General features: G+C 41.7%; 1 protein-coding gene across 3 annotated transcripts in view; it reads left to right on the forward strand.

Annotated features, from left to right (window-relative positions):
- Window positions 1-318: 318 nt before the first annotated feature.
- The window catches only part of rreb1a (ras responsive element binding protein 1a), a 56,860-nt gene continuing 36,164 nt past the window's right edge, over window positions 319-21,014 (forward strand). Inside the window, exons 1-2 of one of the 3 annotated variants that reach the window (XM_084398761.1) lie at window positions 333-416; window positions 539-611. In XM_084398761.1, coding sequence (XP_084254887.1) covers window positions 572-611 — 40 coding nt within the window. In that variant the 5' untranslated portion in view covers window positions 333-416; window positions 539-571. Of the gene's footprint in view, window positions 612-21,014 lie in introns of all 3 variants that reach the window. The other 2 variants (XM_084398760.1, XM_084398762.1) reach the window with 2 other exon arrangements.

The raw sequence follows: 21,014 nt of genomic DNA on the forward strand, positions 1-21,014 counted from the left end.
ATATATTATTTTATTTGATCTTTATGTCTAACATAATTTTGCACCTTTCTATGTCAATTTTATTTTTTGGAAAGAAACTTTCATGTGTCTTCCAATATCCACATTCAGTTTAAGTGTGCTTTTATGATAGTTTTGAAAGTATTTGTGAAAAGAACAGGGTGACTTTAGTTTAGTGTGTGTGTGTGTGTGTGTGTGTGTGTGTGTGTGTGTGTGTGTGTGAGATGCTTGTGTGTGTCGGCAGCTTCAGTAACGCGCGTCCCCTAGGAGACTAGAGCAGGAGCAACACGTGACACTCCGCCTTACTGATCAGCTTTAGAGGAGAGAGAGAGAGAGAGAGAGAGAGAGAGAGAGACGCAGTAATAAGCGTTTTCCTCTCTCCTCCCTAAAGCATCTCGGCGTGGGGGGGATTTGGGAGAGTGAGTGGGGAACTCAAACGCAAAGTTGACGAACTTTGCACATCTTTTACGAACGCCATTTTGATTCCTCTCCGGAACAACTTTTGCAGCTTCTTTTTTTTTCTTCTTCTCTCTCTCCTCAGCTCATCACCACCACCATCATCATCATCATCATCATGTCTCGGCGAAAGCAACCCAACCCCAACAAAGTCAAACGTAAGTTAACTCGGCTCTCCTTAAAACTCTGCTGTATTGCTGTTGTGTGTTTATTTGATGTGTTTTAGCTTGGAGTCAGAGACAGAGTTAAAGTTAATGTGGAGTTAGAGGACACTTTTTTTCCCCAACTTCAGCTTCCTCGTTGCGCGAGACCTGATGCTCACGCGCACAGCCCAAACCTGCCCCAAACAACTCCGTTTCTCTAAGACATCGGCTTGTTTCGGTGCACTCAACTTTCTGTTGGTCTTTAACAACTTTTTAACGCTGTATGGAAGTTGTTGCATGCGGTGATGGGGTTGAAAGTCTGTTGCTGTTAGCTAGCGTTAAGCTAACGCGCTGCTGTCGCGCGGAGCATCACATCTCGCGTGCACTTTGATCGCTTCGGCTCGAGCTGCTTCTGCCATGATAGTTGTCGACCATCGAAAATGTCGTTTTTAATGCATATCACTTGTTTTTGTTTGTTTGTTTGTTCGTTCTACTTCGACAACAACCTGTTGCGTCACAAAGTTTGTTCATCTGTTTAAGGATGGCCTGTATTTGATCACGAAACCGTTCAGGTAACTTGGTTGCAGTTTGAGTAACGTAAAAAAAAAAAAGTCGGTTCGTTTTATCGTCGAAAGCGTGTCGTTTGTCACATTATTATGATTGGTTAAGGTGTGCATTATCAAAGTAAGCATCTTAGGTGTTTAAATGTTGTTTTAAAGCGTTTCTGCAAGTTTTATTGAAAGTTTGTGGAGAACTGAAGGAATGGATGAGCCCGCTCGGTCTCTCGGGAGACGGGCAGCAGAGCTCGCGCTGGTTAGATAATGGTTGCTAGGCATTTGTGTTCCGTCTCTTTTCCGCCCCTCCTCGGTGAGGCAGAAACTTCAGGAGAGCCCGAGGTAAACGTGGCAAATTCACTCGCCACTTTTTGTGCATCCTTCTCCTTCTCCTTATATGCTTTTTTTGCAGAGTTATGCATTAAAAAAGTAACTTAGTTATTAGTATTTAAAGGGAATGGTTTTCCCCAGAAATGAAAATTCTGTCATCATTTGCTCACCCTCAAGTTGTTCCAATCCTGTATGCATTTCATTGTTCTGCTAAACGATATACGAAGATATTTTGAAGAATGTTTGTGAATGGGCCACCATTGACTTGGAAAATAAAGGATGACAGAATTTTTATTTTTGGGTGTACTATCCCTTTAAGCAATGGTAGGCACGAGGCCTCTGGTAACCAGAGTTATGGTAAAATACACTACATCAGCAACATTTGTGAGTGACATATTGCTCGATCACTATGAAGTTATGGTTAAAATTGGCTAGTTATTTGTTGTACATTAATGAACATGTGGAGTTCTGAGCACATTAATGATTTAGCGAAGTCGTATTTACAAGTGGGAAACTCTTGTAATGCTGATTTGTGAGGTTGAAAGGGGCTGGTTATACATTACAGAAATTATAATATAGATAATCTGATTTGTAATTTATATAGAGAGTATCAGTGAGCTGAAGCAAATAATGTCTGTCACTCAACTTTCTTGGTTTGCTTCACATTTAGTTGCATTTAGATGCCATAGATAAATAAGAAATATAAATTAATATTTTCCATTATTTTGAACTTAGGTGTAGGCCTAATTAAATAATGAACAATAAACCAATAAAAAAAAAATTACACTGTAAAAAAAAAGTTCCAACTTGGATGTTTAAGTCATTTCAACTTAAATTACATTAAACTGACTTAAATTATTTGAATCTTGTATAACTAAATAAAAGATGAGTTTTTGATGAGTTAAAGCAATGTAAAAACATTTCATAACTTCATATAATTTTTTTACAGTATAACAAACACGCATGACTTTTGAGTGTCACCGTTCACTAAAACAGAAAAGACAATCTGGAACAAATATATACGAGTGACACGGAGCAACTGAGATTTCTATAATCACTTGGCTCCAGCTCCACTCCAGGTTTTCCATTCTGCGCTCCCGCACACAAGAGAAGCTGCTCCGACTTTCAAAACACCCGTTCCCTGCTCCGCTTCCACTTCACGTCACTTATATTCCCTGGTCTGGAGTGGATTGGTACTACAAATAATCAAAAGTCCAATTACTGCTCAACCAATCACATTAGGCGACCAAAACTAGTTTTGGGGAAATAAAGATGTTTCCCTTTGCCTCTTTGGCCTTCTTTTAAAGGAAGGGAGGAGAGGACAGATCCGGATGAGAGGTTCACATTCCATTACGAAATTCAACACTGTAGACGAGCAGCGAGTCGAGACAGTCGATCACTTCACAGACATCATGCCTTCTCTCCATCTCTAAATATAAGATCTTATGCGACCCTTTAAAATAAAAGCCCCATCTGATGTATTTAGCTGGACCATTAAGATGACAGAACGCACATTTTCTGTGCCTTTTCCTCAAATTAAGGATGTGAGAGTTTGGCAGAGAATAGCCACGTTACGACAGGGCCATACGGAGGCCTTGCAGCCAGTATTAAAGGATCAGCTTGATGATGTTGTGGCTAAAAAAGGAGGATGTTTCCATGTAGTTTTGTTTGTGTCCTCTTTGGCTGAGGCTAATAGGAAAGTTTGCACTGATATTTGATCTTTTTTTATTTTTGAGATGCATTCTAGAGTTTCTGAAGTATGCTGTTGGTCTTGTTTTGTTTTTTTGTTTTGTTCTCTGGGCTATGCTAATGGAGTTTGTGAAGTTTTCTTACAGTTTTTTCGCATGCAAGCTCTAGTGAATGAGATCCCAGAGGAAACGGAGAACTATATGGGAAGTTTTCAGATTCCATTTTAGTTCCCAGTGAAGAGAATCCCATGCATAACGTCCCAGTGTGAATTTCTTTTCAGCCTTTACTCAATTGTTTCGTTGTTTATGCGTTCTCAAACACCTGAGAATCTTAGTGTCCAGTCCCTCTTGGGATTTCTCTAGGGATAATTAAAAGTATATCACCCTCCCTCGGGTCTCGAGTGAGTGTCCTGGGTATTGACATTATCTAAATTCATTATAGTAATTCCCAAGATACCCACACAGCAGGCCTCGGGTTGTGGCTGCCAAACGATAAACACTTTACAGCACTGCTTTGCATCAATGACCTCCTCAGATTTACATTTCGTTTTATTTGATTGTCCAGTTTAGATTGTCGGACCATTGTGCCTCGAATGCTTTGTAAATAATTGATCTCAGATTCAATTAGCGTTTTAAACATCACATCTAGGGCTGGGCGATATGGCCAAAATTTCATATCCCGATATAGCTCATTTGATATCCCGATAACGATATACATAACGATATAGCAATTTTTCTGTTAATTCAGTTCATGAATAGTCTACAGTAGCCTAAATCCTCTAATATTGGCCTGTATTCCATTACCGGCCGGGTCTCTAACATTGGCCGGTCTCGCTGTTGGCGGAGGTAAATAATTATTAGAACCAATGTTTTTCTGGGCAGGCCACAACATTATGCTTGTGATAGTAACATGCAAATACCACAGGGGGGCAATGTTTGCTAACGAATCCAAGCCATAGCTACGGTAGCCTGGTCATGTCAATCACTTCGCTCTTGACTCGCACGTGACGTGAGACTTCAGTCACCGGTAGGCTAACGTTGTTTACCATGGCAGCCGCGGAGCCAAAGAGGATTTTTGGCGAAAATCTATTTTTTAACCCCCTGGGTTCGACAATCGCGCCGGCGCGATAGGTTTTTTTTTCTTATAAGTGCAAAAGAGATTCAAAATATTCTGTTGACTTTGATCTTAATTACGGAGAGCGCGCGCTATTCAAAAGCAAATAATCTGAGGCAATCCACGCAAACCTGTGACAGTGAACACCCACAATCAGTTGGGTATGTTCACTTTCAGGTTCACCTCGTTTTCATTTCGAGGAGCAACGGATCCGGTTGAGGAATAGGTCAGTTCTATATTTGCTTTGTTCTAATCGCAATCTGTACACGCAAAAAGACTGTTTAAATATGAATCGCGTTTCTCTCTCTCTCTGTGTGTGTGTGTGTGTGTGTGTGTGTGTGTGTGTGTGTGTGTGTGTGTGAATGAATGAACAGATGCGCGCTGTTGTGGAGCTAACGGTTTGGGTTGGCTGGTCATCTAGTTGAGAATGAACTTACCCTGGTCTGAACCGCGTCTACTACCGTCTTCCTCCATGTTTGTTTATGTATTGCAGCGTGCATGGGCATGCCGTGAGGTTAATTCTGCCGTAAAACGCCTTATCGTGGCGTAAACGATAGAGCCTTATATAAAACGATAGACATTTTCTATCGTCCAGACGATATATTTCGTCATATCGCCCAGCCCTAATCACATCATCTTATACCTTTTATAGCTAGTAATGTTAGACAGCTGCACCTGGTTAATTCCTATACATCCATTCAATCAAGATGTTTTGATGTGCATCTTAGTGGTTTTATCAGTTACTAACACTATTGAAATCTAAATGAGACCTTACACATGTGCATTTAGGGACCTGTATAGTGGAGGTCCTGTTATCCTGATGGAGAGAGACCTGCTTTTGGCCTTCGGGCAGAATTGGTTGCCCCTTTGGCTCCCAGGCTATATTTATCCTGCCTTTTTTAGATAAGATTATATTCCATCTCTCTGTGTGGCGTGTAGCGGAGGGACACCGCAGGAGAACCACTTGGGTGGAGTGAGAGATGAGCCCTGAGGTGTATTTGTAGTTTTTCCCCCCACAAATTGGGTGTTTATCCATAAATATTAGGATGCTGTTGTATAAGTATACACACTTAACATCACACAAAAGAACTAGATAATCAATTAGAAAAGCACAGTCTAGAACGGCGGGAGTTGCAGAGTTGTGTATCTGATTGTTTTAAGGGTTTATTGATGGTATTGGATCACAGAGAGATTAACTTGTGTTTTATTAAAACGAGTGGCTTATTTTAGAGCGACACGGGCATGCTTCTGTCGGGACGGCCCTAGAATAGTGTTGGGTGCTGATATTTTAGCCCCGGCTATATTTGTGGTTGTCCAGGACTGCAAGTTGATCGTAGAACAATTGCCACCAATGTAGGGCTGCACGATATTGGAAAAAAAATTACAGTGCGATATTTTTCCCCCAACGATATATATCGCGATATTGCGAGCCATCAATCCAGGCTAAAGTCAATAATTACCATTCCATGTTATTAATAATTTCACTAATAAGCAAGCTTCATTACAAGTAACAAAAAGGCCACTTAATATTTTATTCCAGAAACATATTTCTCTCAGAATTCGGTGAACGTTCTTCACAGGACCTAACGTTCTTCGGGTTCTAGGACCTGAAAAATTATGTTTTCTGTGCTGATTCAGTGACGCTTTCATGTAAACGCCACCTAGACCCAGCAAAAGTAATGATTCATAATATGTAAAATACAATGAGACATTTTAATTGTTTATTAATAAACAAGTGTTTTCTGTAAAGCTGAAGTTGACAATATACTGACTCGCGATCTTCGCAGCAGTGATCGGGAGAAATGCACTTTTCATACAGATTAAATATAGCTATATATATTTTTTTAATGGTTCTGTTTAAAAGTAGAGATTTCTGTAGATAATAGATATATTTCTTTTTTTTTTCTTTTTTTTTTTAGGTGTGTGAGGCGAGTATGCTACCTTTTACGCTGAGTTTCGGTTCATGGATGATAGCTTAATCTCCGGTTAAGGCGCTGGCTGCTATTTTTAATTATTATTAATCATTATTAAATCCAGGAAATTGGATAATGAAATACTGATTAAAATTAAGATACAATTAATACAAAACGAAATTCGTTTTAAAGAAAGGCTTTGTGCTTTCTGTTTGAGGTTTCTGTGAAAGTTTTAAAGCAGTCTTTTAGTGCCGCTTTCATAACGGTCGCGTCCGTAATGTCACGTAACATTGTTTTTTCCTCATAAATGCGAACACGAAAAATAAACGAATGTTTAAAAAAGACAACCATCCACAACTTTATAACACTCCAGCAAAGTAGCCTACCTCTTTTTGGTCAACATCCTCCTTTTTGTAGACGAAATAGGCTAGTCCCAAATAGCTGATTTTGACTTTTTTTTGCGGCAGATCCTCTTCGTCGCGCATTTTTGAATGTTGGCTGTGAGCGCGGTGAGCTGCGGCACAGCGAACCAATCACTGTGCAGGCACGCAGAACGCGTATGTCACCCCAGCAAAAAGCCATACAACAAACTCGTGTTTACTGTGTGCTACCGTTCTCTTATGGGTACTACTAACGTTACCCTTCACATCGCATGTTCCGGCGATGTGACTATCGCTCATTCGCACATCGCGATGTCGATGTTAAAACAGAATATCGTTCAGCCCTACACCAATGGTCTCTACGATCAACTTCGGTTTACGATGCTTTTGGGTAATGCGGTCCTAGATTGAAGTCCCTGCCTATTGTTTAACGCAGTCGTAAAAATGCATATATTTCATGAATGCTGCTCTGCCGCCTCCTCACCGTGGCTCATTATCGTTAGATGTGTCAAATATGGGATTGAAAGCTTAACCTCAAAAATTCAACCAATCCTCTCTGTGATTGCAGGAGATTGCTGTCATGGCCCACACAGGCAGCACTTATCTTTGGCTGTGAAAACATGAAAAACATGTTTGGTTCAGTAACAGCGAAGCTGCTGAAAAACTAGCAGCTGCAATTGATATAGTTCAAAACAACAATTCAGATTGATTACATTTGAGCAACGATTTCCATTTAAATTGTAAAAAAAAAAAAAACACAATTCAAAATGACTTGAACTGCTTTTGCTAAGACAAGCATGTCTGTTATTCTTTTCTTCCCTATTGTGACGTACAGGGAACTTGATTTGTCTGTGGGGAATTGATTGGATGGTTGTGGTTTGCTATTGGCTGATCTCATGTGAGTGACAGGTTGCCCCGCCCTCGTCATCAGAGAAGAGAAGAGGTGCTGCAAAAGTGAGGGGAAATTATTTTGATGAAAGATTACGAGGCACAAGAATAAAAAAAAAACAGATGTGCACGGATAAATCATGTATTATAAATACTGCAAAATTCTGTTAAAGAACAAGAATTACCAAGTTTTACCAACTTTAAAACCCTAACCGTAAGTATCGAACGTGGGTAGTTTTGTATGATGCCTCAAAACATGTGGCTTGTAGAGGAGAGATGTTCTGTTACACCTTTTCAGATGATTGTTCTCTGACTGAAAAATCCCAGACTGGAATTGTCTAAAAACCAGAAAGAAACCAATCGAAACTCTAGCAACTGCATAGCAGCGTAATAAAAAACACTTAGCAACCACGTAACAATGCCATGGCAACCACCCACAACATCCTACCATTGTGGGCCACGGATATACACCGCGACAACACCCTAGCAACCATCTAAAATCCACTCACAACATCTTTAGCAACCACAAAGGAACATGTTGAAAAACCATTAAATAAAGAAGCAACCACAAAGCAATCAAAACCCGTTAGAAAAAAAGACAGAACACCTGCATAACAATGTGTTTTTTAATCTAGTATTAATTGGCTCTTGGTTTTACTGAAAAGTTTCATTCAAGTGACTGATTGCCATGCTTTATAGTCTGTAGCTATAGGATTGTGGAGAGTCTTTCATCAGAGCACTGACCCAATCATTCGCCGTGTTTAGCAGTCATCAGGCTAATGGGCCATGAGGCTGAATGCATCTTTTTGGCTTTTGACGATGCATCAGAAACTCCCTGTTATTGCAGCCAGTCTTATCACCTTCCCCGGCTTCTCCCCCGAGCCGTTCCAACCAGCAAATAAAGTTAGTATTTGCTAAGAGTTCAAAGTCTAACCCAACGGCTATCACCGATGTGAAAGAATGCCACAATGGAGGACAGGAGGGAGAAAGGGAGGCAGGGAAAATGGAGGTCCAGCAAAGCTGAACAGAGGAGATGAGAGGAAAGACGGGAAGTGAAACTTGCCTCTTCTCTGAGGTGGAGGGGAAAGAGATGAAGGAAGTGTTCGAACAATAGCGAGTTTAGCAGCACGACTGTTTTCCCTCTCTGAGATCCAGGCAGAACTAGTGATTTTAACACCACCGTCCCTGTATTTACTGGCATTTTATCCTCCACCACGTAACTTCCCCCCCCAACTCTCCTGTCTTGTTTCCTACAGTGTTTAAACTGAAGTCATAATGGACAATTCTTGTTTTTAATTGAACATTGCAGTATTTATTATAAATTATTTATTCGTGCACATCATTATTTGGGTAACACTTCACAATAAGGTTCATTAGTTAACTACCTTAGTTAACATGAACTGAGAAGGAACAATTCTACAGCATTTATTAATCTTAGTTAAGATTCATTTCAACATTTACTAATACATTATTAAAATCAAAGGTTGTATTTTGTTAGCATTAATTAATGCACGGTGAACTAACATGAACAGCTGTATTTTTTTGTCAACTAACATTAACAAAGATGAATAAATACTGTAACAAATGTATTGATCATCGTTAGGTCATGTTAGTTGATACATTAACTAAAGGTTTACCATTATTTTTTTATTCATAATTGAACTCCCCCTCCCTTTTGCAGCAACATCTCTACTAATCTCTGATGATGTGTGCACTGGCGTGAGGGCGGGGCAACCTGTCACTCACATTAGATCCACCAATAGCAAACCACAACCATCCAATCAATACTCAATGGAAAAAAAATCAAGTCCCACCCTGCAATTTTTGGGTTTCACTGTTTAACTTGGTTATACGTCACAGTAAGGGGAAAAAAAATATCGCAACTTGTGTTTCATGCCGAATTTAAGTGCTGTCGTAGAGTGGGCCGACTGATGTACAGCCTCTTTTTCTGTCTCAGCTCTCGTTTGCTCTCTCAAGCCTGAAGCTCGCGCTCTCCCTCCCTCTTGCTGACTAAACAGTTTTGTCAGCTGGCAGTTGCTCGCAGGATTTGCGATAGCTTCTGGAGGCTGGGACGAGGGGGAGGGTGGTACTCACAGGCAGCACTTGTTGCTTAGTGGAGCTGGCCGAGAGAGAAAGAAAAGAAGGGAGGGAAGAAAGGGTGGAACAGACAAGACGAGGGTGGTTGCAGAAAGGAAAAAAAGAGGCTAGCAGCATCGCACAACCAGTTTCTGTCCCGACTACGTGTAGAACGCAAATTAGGGGTGTAACAATATATCGTGTCGCAATATCTCGCAATACAAAAATGCAACAATATGTATCGTGGATGGATAGTTCACCCATGAATAAAAATTACTGTGTGAGAAAAGGTTTTAGTTTTCAGAGTTATAGTGTCAGTACTACATTAAACTATAATGTTGAATATAATGCATAATAATGCAGTGGGGGAATATTTATGGTTCGTGATAATGGCAAATGTTGTTACCAGTAAAAAGTGGCCTACATTATTTTAAATATATCTAGTCAGTGACCGAGTGCAGCATATTCGTCAGATTCAGCTTCAGGATCATGTATATTTTTATTTTGGTGTCACCATTGTCCTGTGCATTGGGTTTCCAGCACCAAGTCCAAGCCTATTCATTTTACACCCACAATTTAATACCAAATTTAGCATTTTAATCAACTGTACATCTTTTGTTAACCTTTTACCATCACTCTTGGAGTATCGCAATAATATCGTATCGTGAGTTCAGTATCGTGATACTGTATGTATCGAATCTTGACATGAGGGTATCGTTACACCCCTAACGCAAATGATACACTGCATTAATGTGTCGTCTCTCGAGTTGGGACTCCTTGTGACCCAAAAAGGGTATTTTGTTGCTGCTTAACAATGTGTGGCGCAACGCATATTCTGCATCTGACACGTTTGAGGACATGCAGACAGGCCTTTGTGTAAACAGCGCAAATCTGGCCTGGCGCTAATCGAAAGCCAAGAGGTGGCTGTTTGCTCCCGTCTGCCACCTTGCCACTCGACAGACAACAAATATAGCCTTCAAGGATGAGCTGCCCTAATGACATCTTACCTGGCAGCCACAGTGCATGCTGGGAAAAGATGTAATCCTGAGATGCAGCTCGGCAAACATGACGTTGACCGCAGATCTGTTGGTGACGTTTATGGTCTTTGTTGTCATTTTTGTGTTGCTCATACTGTCCAAGCTTAATATTGGGGTGTGATTATCTTTAAGACATTTTGTTTACCAAATTAAATAATCCTGGCACCGTGACGGCAAATTTTGCGTGTGCCTCACTCCCATTTCCTTTTAGTTTCTTTTAGCATAGTTACTAAAGTGCAGTGCCATGGAAATGTGTGTTAAAAAGGTTTTTTTTTTTGTGTCCAATCCTGGTTCTTATTTGAAGTCGCTCCATGTTGAATACAATAATTAACCTTTCCAGTAGCTCTTTATAGAGTGATGGATTAGAAACAGATAATTCAAGTGCATAACCACTCACCCCCTTTTTCAAAACCGAACCATACACATACCCATCCACACCCACACATACACACACACAATGTCCTGCCATCTCCTCTCATGAACTGAAAAGGTACTATTGTTTGTTCTGCAAACACAGGACACACCTCGTATCCACAGAGACCGGCGCTCATGCCCCTAGTCCTACTGCACCTCAGGCTTGTAAAGAAGTCAACCACACACCTTCTTGCAACCTCTTGTGCAAACACACAGGCCTCCACCTGAGAGCATCCCTTTGCACAGCTGCTAAGAGCGTAGGGGGGAAGGGAGGACGAGATTACTGGACTGGCCTTGGGACGAAGGCGGAGACACCCGGGAGTAAATGAAGACTCGGACGGGAGGAAGGAACTCATATGGCTTTAAAACTCCACCAGCATTCCTGTCTCCCACTTTCTTTTGTAAAAATGATCTTGCAAGTTTAGACAAAGCAGTCGGTCACGTTCGACTTTTCGCGTCTTTGTGATGTCTCGAATTTGACGCACGTCCAGAATCAACAGACATTTCCGGTCAGGGAGCAGTGTGAGTAAGGGCAAGCTCACACCACAGGACTGTGGACTAGCTTACTTGCTGTGGTGCTCGTACTACACAACGAGGTTTCTTGTCATGTGTTGTCGGTATGTCACAGTAGCGCACATATTACACAACACAATGCTGACGAGGTGCACAAAGTTCAAGACGTTCGGTAGGGGCAGTTCCAACCAACAGCGGAAAATAAACAAGTTTTCACTTAAATTTGCGTGAGAAATTCACGCAAGTGATTACGAGATTTTTCACTTTATACCATCTGCACTGTGATTGGCTGGATTAGTTCCACCTTGTTGTTGCATTGCACACATTACATGATTATGTGGCAATAATATCAAACGGGTTCGAAAATATTGCAGCGTCTGTGACTGGTCGAGACAGGCTTAGATCATGTTGCCGATCTGTTCATACTTAACGAGCATCGGCGACCACCAATTTAGCCGCGGGGGGTTTGTTACAGACCATGGAAATCTGTGCGACAACAAAATCCAACCAAAAGTCGTGTAGTATGAGCTTGCAGTTTTCTTTTAAAAGTTTCTCATCCAAACTGAAACATTGTAAAAAGCTTACATTTATTGTATTGTGCATGTTTAAAACATAATATTTTATTAGCAAAATATCCGTCCAGGTCGCACTCAATCGCTATTCCATTTATGTTCTAAAAAGCAATCGTCCTCATGTTTTGTTGCTGGACATCAATTGCGAGTTACAGTCATCTTTGAAGTAATGTAATATGAAGATTGTACAAAGTAACGTTTATCTTTAGTAACACTGTGAAAGTAGCACATAGTTGGTACGTGTCAAATGTCTGGACATGGCGTTGTTACTGTGAACTAAAGACCAAAACGTACAGAAATCATGCATTTTCAAATATATATGGATTAGTGTAGACGTAGCCTAAGATGCGTGACTGTTATGCCATGCAAAACTCTTCCTGAAAACCACTCCCGGTCCACTTAGAAAAATGCAGCCTCCCAGAATCCACCGCAAAACCCTAACAGAGTCATCACACCAGGAGAATAACACTCCTCGATGACAGGTCAGCCATTTCCATATAACACCAGGCCACGCTGATTCTGTTTAGGGACATCAGCATTAGAATAGATAGCAAATGCTGATATGCCGGCTACTGTTTCCAAAATAAATGCGTCTTTGTGATGGAGCCGGCTGATGTGATGGGGGTTGGGTTAGAGAGGTCTGGGGCTCTAAAGTGGACGCTCAAGCCCAATTTTGAGCTGCAAATTCAAATGGCCAGGTGAAAAGGTAGAGGTGTGTCTGCCTCACTGGTCTGGGGTTAATGGTACACCGTCTGGCTCCCATGGGAAACGAGGAGTCAATGGGGCAGGCTCTGCTGACGTGCCCCTGAGGAGACGGCACAAAAGACAGCGAGCTGGGTTCTTTCTTCTCCTGAAACCTGGCCTTTCCCATCAGGGGCTTTGTACACAATGAGCAGACAGAAACGCTGCCCTCCTTCAACACCTACTTCACAGCAAGCCAACACGCTCGGATATTTCTGAGGGACCCACCCAGATGACATGTGGAAAACCATGAAGTCAAATAAATAATGTAAACATCTGAGTCTACTTCTAAAAATCTACGTGGATGAATCTCATCCAGTAGCAATTATATTACACAATTATATGAAATGTGACATTTTCACCCACTAAGTGAAAAAGCCTGACACTAAACCTGAACCAGACCTGCTCTCCCATGCCTCACTTTAAACAAACAAACACTAATGGCATTTAACTTTTTCCTGTACAACAGCTGTGTGGTTGAAAACAACTGCTTGTTCAAATGCAGTATCATCCAACCTGTCTGTGCCTGTCAATGAGTTTATACGAGGGAATGAGCGGTAACATTTCAAGACATCTCCATCAGAGTTAGTCATCAGTAAATGCTTTGGATACCTCTAGTTCCCATCCATCCACAGCATCCCACAAAACATGTCTGTCCAAGGAGTGTTATCATTAACCAGGGAGTTAGAACTCCACTCATGAACTTTGTTACCAAGTGCTGGGGGGAAAGTAGAGCAGAGGCAATAATAAACTTAATCAAAGAGCAGAGAAGATAACCAGGCTGTTGATTGCCTCACGAGAAGACCAGATCAAGGGTCTGTCTGAAAGTACAGCCTTTACAAAATACATGTTGCATGTCAGAGATCCGATAAAATGGCTGCTTAGCTCATCCTTGTGGGTTACTGTACTACTAACTTGAATTTTTTGGTCGTGCAAGTTGAAATTGAATTGAAACTTTTGATACTCGTGCATCCATTTACAGACATGTGAAGAGTCGTAATTGTCAGCACATACAGTTTAAAAACTTACAACATCCTCATTGGGGTGAAGCACTCTTGTGTTTGATGTGCAAAGTGTCTGTTTTGTCTCCATCCATCAACGTTGCATAACTTGTCATAAAGTGGATAGTGTCTCTGTAATGTCTTCTCTTAGATTGCAGTCATTTCATTCAGCCATAATCTTTGAACAGGGTCAGTGGGCATTTGATAAGTTACAAAGATATTCAAGGCCTGTAGGAAACTTAACCAATGCCAAAAGATTTGTTGCACTTCTGCATTGTTTTTTTGGCTTTTAGACCACTATAGATTTGTTCCCAGATTTCAGGTGTTACTTCATTTAAATCCTCGCCCTTATGATGTCAGGATTGGTCACTTTCGAGCTGCATGTCTGTGTTTGTGATTCAACTGCCTGTGTCATGGATTGCTAAGGAAATGGCCTATCCCACAAGGCTGTGTGCGAGTCTGTTAAACCTCGGCTGAACAGGAAATGGTGGATACTGGATGTTACTGTTATGATAACTATTGTGCTACATTAAGGGAATTGTTCATCGGAACTAGTCAAATAAAAGGTTTCAACGCAAAGCCTTTCATATTGCCAGGGAAAAGCGGACAGGAAAAGTTCTGCTAATCTGACTCTTTTTGTTAGATGGTAAACATTAAATGCTTAATCAGGTTTTGCTCTAAGAACCTCTCGCCAAGGAAAAAGAATGAAAAAAAGCGTTTAAAGTTCTCCAAAATCAGTGGAGGAAACCAGAACTTTTTCCATTGTTGAACTAGCCTATGTGACGGTTTCAGCTAAGCCTGCTTCGCCTTTTGTTTGAAACTTGTAATTGTTCCTTCCTGCGTGTTTTAACCCCTTTTATCCTTTCAGGACCTCACAATGTTGAGGGCTGTCACCCACCCACCAATCTGTACCCACTCTGGTGCCGCCTTACATCTGATGGGACCCTCTTTATCAATGTGTGGGCAAACATTAAGGGGGTCCATAGAGATGGAAATGAGGCCTTTGCGGCCCTGCAGCCGAAACGCTAGTGCCCTAACGCCTCTACAGACTGTAATGGAATAACAAAAGAGATTGGTCTGTAATGACCAGCCGTCCTTTGACTGCTACACTCAGGGCTTGTGTGCTTTCTTTCATTTCTGTACCGGGTGATGTCATTCAGATTCGTCACTTGAAGGTGGTTTCAAGCTAATTGACACTTAAAGAACAATACAAGCATGAATGTGATGTCCAGTGGATAACAATGTACATTTGTGCAGCTTACTCCCAAATTTAGTCTATTGTGTTTTAAATATAGACTTGACTTATTTGTATAGAAGGTGACACCTAGCATACTTTTTTTTTCTTTTTTTTAATGCGGCACCATATGCACAATTAATAAACATAATCGTTACATAGAAGGGTTGGAACTCTAAATAACATATTTCATTTTCACTGTCAGCATTACAGTTCTGAAAGCTACTTTGACCTCTGAAACATGATGTCCAATGAAATTAAATCTGAATTTGCCGCACAACGAAAGTGTTTTTCATGCTGCCGATCGATTCGTAATGTTATGCCGAATCATCACATTGTATGTTGGCTAGCTAAAATTTAGGTGTAACGATAAAGCTTTTATTTGAATCATGTCACAGAGATAGTTTACTCCATATGGAGATTCAATACGGCGAAATATAGACAGAAAAGAACTCTTTAAAAGATGTTTTGGTTCTTTGGGTAAAAGCTTTAATTGACCCCTTTTCTTGTGTGAAATTGCAACTAAATGCGTCAGATTTCAAAAGTTCTCACTTTTGGCTCGTTCTTTGTTTGTAGACTGCCTCTACAGCCTTTTGTAGGATGGTCAGCCTGATGCTAACCACCAAGCTGCCACATTTACAAAAAATTGTGACTTTAACGCTCTCAGCTTGCAAATTCTCCTCTGAAGTTCCAGTGCCTCCACCCCCCCCCATTCTAGATGAATTGCTCCCTTGTAGGAGCGTGTCCTCAGGCAGACGCCTATGTAGGGGAGAGCCCTGCACAGCAACTCTGGAGCGGTACGAAAGGGAAAAAACAATGTGACTCTTATTACAGGCAAGGGAGGGAGGAAGGGAGGAAGGGAGGGGGGGATCTGTACGTGATGTGATGCTAGGCTAGGCTAGGGAGTCGCTTCAGCACAGATGAGAAGCCCTGCGCGTCAGCACACACTGGAGTGTGATGGATGACCCCTTCTGCAACCGCCGGCCTGGTTGTCACTCAGGCGAACGGCAATAGCAAACAGCTGGCAGCATGAGGCGTGATTGGCCGAAGGAAGTCACATGGGTTTGGCTTTTGGGGGCGTGGCCTTAAAAGTGGGTGGTGGATGGCCGTCACAGCACCAGTTGGCTGATGTTTTGGCCTTGTACTTTGGCCTGCATCCTTGCTTTTGGAGTTTAGGCCATGTAACATTGGAACAGAAGCCAAAACTGGGCCGGAGGGGAGGGGAGGTGCAGGAGTGATTGAGTGAAAGAAGAGGCAGTGAGGGAATGCACACTGACCGACGATAACATCGCTGTCAGAACCGGGCCTTCGAGGTGTCCAATAAGTTCTTTCACAGATCTTTTCTCACACCAGACAAGCGTTCTTTTTCAGGAGAGGAGAAAAAGCGGTCTTGACAGCCACAAATCATGCGTGGTCACTGCATGTCTGTTTATGTGTGCGCATTTGAGCCGCAAAGAGATGTTCTCAGCATCAGCTCGATGAAGGCCGTATTCTTCTTTGCTGTACAAAGAGCTCCATTATAAGTGCTGTAAGAGGCATATCTGCTAGTTCTCTGTCAACACCCCTCCAATGGTTTTCCTTTTCTTTAGTCTTTCAAATAAATGATGGAGAACCCACTGTGGTGGATCTCCAGCCTCAAAACTTGACCAGCTAGACTTTCAGAAGTGTGTCAGTCGCATTTTAGCATATTATTCACAGTGAATCAAATTGTCTTGACTTTGGTTGAACTGACTAAAATGTTAGTGCGTTAATCTGGTTTGTTTGCACACTTTTTTTCATAATTAGCATCTTTGTTTGTTCTTGATATTTTGTTCTCTTTTAATATGAATTTGTATGAGGGAATCCCTTTGCAATAATGGTACGTTCACACAATTTCAGGATGCGTGCACAGCATTGTGGGCCTCTTTTTCAGTATGACTTGTAGGAGCTTGCCGTTTTTAACAGGGCTGAAAAGGCCTGGAGGTACCCCCGCCACACCTCCTCCTCTTCCTACTCCTTGTCTCTTGTGTTCTCAGGTGTACAGTGAATTTAGAGTCTATTTCATGAAACCAGCAGCCACACCCATACCTCAACGGTGCATAAAAGAGAGATGGTTATCACAAGTGTCTCTCTCTATACTTTTATTGCGACGTTTGGCAAGCATAAGTCAGTCATTATGTGGCTTTTAAGATTAGTTTTATTTTATTTTACTTGCATTCATGCTCACTGTTATGCGTCCAGTATGCTAAATAACACTTTTCGGTTTTACTTGAGTTGCATCACATTTTTGCAATACTCTGATTTCTTTGAGCTAAGTTAGCTTTGAGCATTCTCTGCATTCATTTTTGCCTTTACTGTTCATGCAGATGGTAGATTTGAGTTGCACGTTTACAGGACCCAAACATAAGTCAGTTGTTCTAGTAGCTGCTTTCCATGCATGCTATAGCACCGAGTGCCGGGGCAGAGTGCAGAAGACGGATGTTTGCCCTGGACAACTGCCTCCCTCTGGGTCCTACGCCACTGAATCCGACGGATCCTGCAACGCAGGATCGCCCCGCAGTAGCCTACTAACTTGGCCTGATACTCGCTGACCGTTGTCCCGCAAAGAAAGCTGCCCACCGCCCACCGAGAAAGCTGTGGTAGACCAACCAGGAAAACGTTCCAATGCTCTACAACAGCTGCCAACTCCTGCTGCCGAGTTGACATCTACTATTTGACCCATAGTTGGGAGGCAGAGAGGGGTACTGTCACTTGCCCATGGTGAGCCCCAATGACTCGTGGTTGGGCGGGGTTGCCTTACTCTCCCGGACAGGTCCTTTAGACCTGCCCACTAGTAGCTGATGCGAGACATATACACTAGGGATGCACCACAATTTTGGCTGCCGATAATTATTGGCCCGAAAATAGCATTTTTGATTTTTGGCCAAAAGAGAAAAAGCACTCGGCTCAGTTGCTCACGGCCCATGCGAACGCTCCACTCACGTACCACTCATGCTCATCGGAAAAGCAAAGTCCGGTCAAATAACGCGCCGATGAAATTTCAGTGTTGTAGTTGACTTGTTTCTGTTTGCAATGGCCGTGCTGAAACATGGTGTAGTATTAGCCGTGCTGGGCAATGCTGGTAAAATAACGCTACCCTCTTGTTCACTGATCCGCTCTGCTCACATGCTCTGATGATAATAGCTTTGTAGGACTACACATTATTTGGATAATTGGTAAAAAAAAATTTTTTTGTTAAATCTGATTCTGTTGCATAGAACTTTATTAAAGAATAAAATATTGATATTTAATATTAATACATTTACTGTCCAATTTTAGTGCTACTTTCAGTAAAAGTGTGGTTATGTTATTGGCTTGTAGTTTTTAATTTCCACCATAAAGACCACCATATCGGTATCTGCCGATATATGTTGATTTATTTTTTATTTTTTTTATGTTATCGTTATCGGCCCGATAAGAAAATTTGGCCGATATTAAATCCGATAAATAATGGATTATTTCCTTCAGCTGAGACTCTTCAGATTTGCACTGTTCAACATGATGTGTTTGAATTGCTTGAAATATGATGGGAATCACTTAAAAAAAGGAAAATACAGTAAAGTGCAACATGTGCAGCACAAGTCTGTAATTTAAGCTACATAAAAATTATAATGAGAACATCATTATAATTGTGTACTTGAGACATGGCTTTTAATGGTGAGACTTTTGTTTTTGTAATCAGGCTCTCAAAATTACATACAAATTTGGGTTTAGATTTATCGGTCAATATATCGGTTATCGGCTTTCAAATATAAAGAATTATCGGTTATTGGTAATTTTCATTATCGATGCATCCCTAAAATTCAGTATCATTAAAAAGATTGAATTTAAATAAAAAGTCTAATGTTAATACAAAAAGCTATTTATTAATAATAATAATAGCCTAAATAAATAGTTATTGAAAAGCATCCAGAATTTTCAGTTTCGACCCAGATTTTTCATTTCGGTGCATCCCTAATACACACACTGAGGTTTGGAGATCCCTCTGTGTGCCTCTGGATTTATGGAGCTGATTTGTCACTGCTGACCCCCGATGAATGTCCCATTTGTTGCACAGATAGACAACTGTCAAAGGAGAACGGCATGGGCCCACTGCGTCCTTTCTGCCATAAAAGCTGCCACATCGGTCAGCTCTGCCGAGAGGGAGGGATTGGGGGAAAATGGGAGGAATTCCCATGTGACTGCTTCCCAAGAGTATTTAATTTTTCCATGTATGAATCAAAAGTTCCATTTTTGCACATAAACGCATTCAGAACAAAATAAAAAAAAAACTGGTACCTTTACAAGTCCTCTAATAACTCAAAACAATGTCCGTGAACGGTGGCAGTTTCAGTTGCACAACGCAGAAGTCTTCACATCCACATCGTTCTCAAAGCAAGTCGAGTGAGAAAGGCACCTTAGCAACAGCCCAGGGAAAGATCTCTTGGTCTTCCTGCAGAAACATGTCTGTTAAATAAAGGAGTGATCATAACAACAAGAACAACAGGAAGGAAGGAGATTAGATGCTCAGATCCTTTCACTCATTCCTCTACACCTCACGCACTGTATAACCAAAGTGAGCCTGGGATGAGCGTCCCCATGTAGTCTCACATCATTGTGATTCTTTTCATTCATGGCTCTTGTTTCTCCCTCAAGGAAGAGTTTTAAAATGGCTGCCCTGTTTTGGATGGACTGGTGGGGACAGCGATATTCTTTGAGAGAGCTTGTGTGCACACACACACACACCATCTGTAATGAGGGGTGGACAGTGTATGCTTTTTCCAGGCAGCTGTCAATGGCACACTGATCTGTCAGCATGGACCCTGCATCTGCACTCCTCTGTAACTCACACCACGACTCTCCACAGAAACCGGGCAAGAGCCAGCGTCTGTCTTCGCTTACAAGAACTCTATCTTGGTAAAACCAGCCTCTTTTGTGCGAGAATGCAGTTCTTTCTCTTTCCGCCCATGCATATTTGCATGGATATGGAGATGAGGCTGTGCTGTCCTCAAACCTCACCCATGTGACCCGTCAACCACCCCACTGTGAAGTCTGGCAAATCCAACGCACCATATGTGTCTTTAGGCTCAAATAAAGACCCACCATCTGCAAAAAAGAAGGGTAAAAGACTTGTCCCTGTCGCAGGCACCTGTGAGGTTTGACAGCCGAGTCGTCCGTTGCCAAGGACCCCCTCAATTTGCATGCTTGTTTACATCGTCTCTTAACCTCTGAAAAGCCAGGAACTATCGAGCCTGTTCCACAGCTGAGTCCCCATCCCCCTTAAAACACCCAAAGAACATGTGCGTACCAAGAACCAGATCTTCCTGTGCATCCGTGCAACTCTTCTGTACCCAGCAAGCAATTTCGCATTTAAAAGACGTCTGATAGACGTCTAAAACGAGGCTGTCAGTGAAAATTTGAGAGACGTCTTAACCATATCCCAAGAATAGACTAGTTGTTTAATTTAATCTCTTTGTTATCCAGTTGATAACTAGTCTATTCCAGTTGATAACTAGTCTACTAGTTGATAACTAGTCTACCTAGTCAGTTGATAACTAGTCTATATGGTTTAGACGCCTATTAAATTTTCACTGACAGCCCAAATTTTGCCTCGTTTTAGGACGGCTTGGACGTCTTTTAAACACGGAATTGCTTGCTGGGATGGATCTATCTGAAAGCCGTTTAACAAGATGAGCACTGTATTTTCAAAGAGACTGATTTGGAAGCTTTGCAACCCTTTTTCTCTTACTGAATGTGAGATGCGCGCACAGATACAGAGCTGGTTTGCATGAAGCAAGCTCACCCAAGGCAACGCAGCCAGGGCTGATTTGGAAATGAAAGCCACTTCCTGCGCAGCGCAGTTCAGCTTGTTGCCTTTTATGATGTATACTCGACTCAGGTGTTGAATGAGTAAAACAGTCGACCACACAGACAGTCATGGATTGATGCCACAACTTCATTTGCAG

The sequence above is a fragment of the Rutilus rutilus genome (assembly GCF_951802725.1).
Source record: "Rutilus rutilus genome assembly, chromosome: 24".
In the NCBI taxonomy this organism is placed as follows: domain Eukaryota; kingdom Metazoa; phylum Chordata; class Actinopteri; order Cypriniformes; family Leuciscidae; genus Rutilus; species Rutilus rutilus.